The sequence below is a fragment of the Gavialis gangeticus genome, unplaced genomic scaffold (genome assembly GCF_001723915.1).
Source record: "Gavialis gangeticus isolate Ggan-Ray unplaced genomic scaffold, GavGan_comp1, whole genome shotgun sequence".
In the NCBI taxonomy this organism is placed as follows: Eukaryota; Metazoa; Chordata; order Crocodylia; family Gavialidae; genus Gavialis; species Gavialis gangeticus.
Genome location: NW_017728998.1, coordinates 1,849,592 through 1,852,155, shown reverse-complemented (window position 1 = coordinate 1,852,155; position 2,564 = coordinate 1,849,592). Strand labels below are relative to the sequence as shown.

The window sequence follows — 2,564 nt, the reverse complement described above, 5'->3', positions numbered from 1 at the left end:
AAAGCAACATCAAAAAAGCCCCTGTCACGTTGCATTTGCCCCGGGGGGAAAAACCCAAGTGGCCAAACATGTCATTCTGTGGTTTTCCACATGACCACGGTTTGCTTTGTTTTTCTCCTTTCTGGCACCTAAGCACTTTGGAGATTTGTGAGACGACAACAATCGTATTGTGCATATGCAACAGGACTGGAAATGAACCAGTGATAACATGTTCCTGCTGGGACTGGAAGTGAGCAAGCACCCGGAGACCCCAAAGCAGCACTTCTGTTGTTCAGCTAAAGGAGGCTGCCCCGAAATTAGACCCACCGTTTCATCCACAATCTACTGAAATAGCGCAGCGTCGCTCTGGTCTCCTCAACTGTGCTTTTTATTTGTTACAGGCTATAAACCTGAACACCTCAGCACTTTGGATCAGGCATCTGTGGCTGTGCTTGTTACCGCTTGAACCTTTCTTTAACTTCAATGGCAAAGAAAGGAAAAAGCGGTCGGGCTGGTCCCCTGCTCATGTGGTCAGACTAGCTCAACCGGTAATTGAAGAGATATGCCTTTCCTCTGAAAGGGCAAGGTGGGTTCCCTGCCATGCACCACATTTTCCTTCGCTTACTGAACAAACACTAGATCAGTTTGGCAAAGGCAAACCTTGCGCAGCGCAAGGCTAGAGACTGCACGGGCCGGGGCTTTCCAGCCTGGACAAGGGTGACTGGGGGGACCGACAAAACAGCCACGGCACAGGGAAAGCAGACTGTGGTTTCATATTTGCCACACTCAGGAAGTGGGTTGAAAACCAGCAAAAGGAGGTTTTCTTCCACGCAGCGTCTGGTTCGCAGTGCAGATGGTTGCCAGATGTTAGTGGGGGCGTAACCAGATCGAGACAGGAATAGCCCCAGGGTGTTCAGCCCCAGATCTGGCCACCCTGCCTTTGCTGCCAGATGTCCAGACCTGTGGGGCCCGATCCTGATGTGCGGGGCTGGGCTGAGCAGGGATGGGAGTGAGGCTTCGGGGCCTGATTCTTCTCTGTGGGCCAGGTGGGGCTCCAGGGCCCGATCCTGGTATGATGGGCGGGGCCCTTGGGCCCTATCCTGATATGTTGGCCAGGGCAGGGCCCGATACTGGCGCACAGGCACCAATTCTGGTATGTTGGCCAGGGCCTCAGGGCCCGATCCTGACACGTGGGGCGAGGTGGGCGGGGCCCCAGGGCGGCCGGCAGCTAGGCAACATGGCGGCACCGAAGCCGGCAGGAGGGGAGCGGACTGCTTTTCCGCCCGCCCTGCCCTCGCCTCATGGTAGAGCCGCAGCTTCGGGACGCCCGCTGATTGGCCGCGCGTCCGGCACGGTGCGGCGCCATTGGCTGCGCGCGGGAAGTCGGCCGCCTCAGATTAGCCGACCGGAGTGGAACCGCAGGCGGGCGCGCGCTGCCCCCGGTGCTCGTCTGCCATTGGCCGGACGCGAGCTCAGCGGGCGAGGGAGCGCGGCGGCCATTGGCTGGGGGGCGGGGCTCGGAGACGCCGGCCGCTGCGGGCCGAGATAGCTGCAAGGCGAAGGAGCCGGCGGCGGAATGGGTGCGGAGCCGCGGCGCGAGGCCGGGGGTAGTCCCATCTTCACTCTGGAGGAGGTGTCGAGCCGGGCCTCGAGCCGGGAGGCTTGGCTGGTCATCCACGGCCGCGTCTACGACGTCAGCCGCTTCCTGGCTGAGGTGGGCCCGGGCCCAAGGCTCTGCGGGGGGCGGGGCGAGGCAGTGGCAGTTGGTGGGGGCAGTTGAGGGTTGGGGCAGGGGCGGGTCGGATGCCCGCTCCCTGGAACCTGCTTTTATTTTCCGAGAAAGTAGCTGAACCTTGGAGTTGATTTCGATCCGAAGAAATGCTTCGATATTCTTCTGTCAGACTCATGAGGCAAAACGAATGCGTGCGGGGTCTTCCTTTCTAGCCGTGTCAGGCAGGGGCAGGGCTTTGTGGGGAGACCTCCCGTTATTTATTTGCAGTGGGACATGTTGTGTTTTGCTGTTTACGCCCCATCATCACAGTAGCCTGAGGAGAGCAGGGCTCTTCCACAGGAAAACTTGGTCAAGGGCAAGGCAGCTCCTGACAACAAGGTGTCTTTGACCCCGGAGTGGCTTAGGCTGGCCCGTGTCCGCTGTAGTTGCGTACAGCATTTATAGAGAAATGCAATGGGAAAGTCTTGCTTTTCTCTGTAAGGGTCTCCAGAATCTGGAACACACTCCCAGCAGAGGTGGTGCAGTCACCGTCCTTGGAGGTTTCATAGTAGGTCGGGTCGGAAGGGACCTGAGCAGATCATCAAGTCCGACCCCCTGCCATGGCCTCCTTGGACCTGCTTGAGATACATCTCTGGATGCACAACAAGGTGCGGTTGGCCTTCTTGACCGTGTCACCACACTGCCGGCCCATGTTCATCTTGGCATCAATGATGACTCCAAGATCCTTTTCTGCCTCTGCACTGACGAGAAGGGAGTTCCCCAGCCTGTAGGTATGGTGCTGGTTCTTCCTCCCCAGGTGCATCACCTTGCACTTGTCAGTGTTGAAACCAATCCTGTTCTCATCCGCCCACCC

At 58.5% G+C, this 2,564-nt stretch overlaps 1 protein-coding gene across 1 annotated transcript in view; it reads left to right on the top strand.

Annotated features, from left to right (window-relative positions):
* Positions 1–1,517: 1,517 nt before the first annotated feature.
* The window catches only part of LOC109289361 (cytochrome b5), a 31,470-nt gene continuing 30,423 nt past the window's right edge, over positions 1,518–2,564 (top strand). The window contains exon 1 of the mRNA XM_019505358.1: positions 1,518–1,693. Within this exon, the coding sequence (XP_019360903.1) occupies positions 1,556–1,693 (138 nt within the window). The 5' untranslated portion in view covers positions 1,518–1,555. The remainder of the gene's footprint in view (positions 1,694–2,564) is intronic.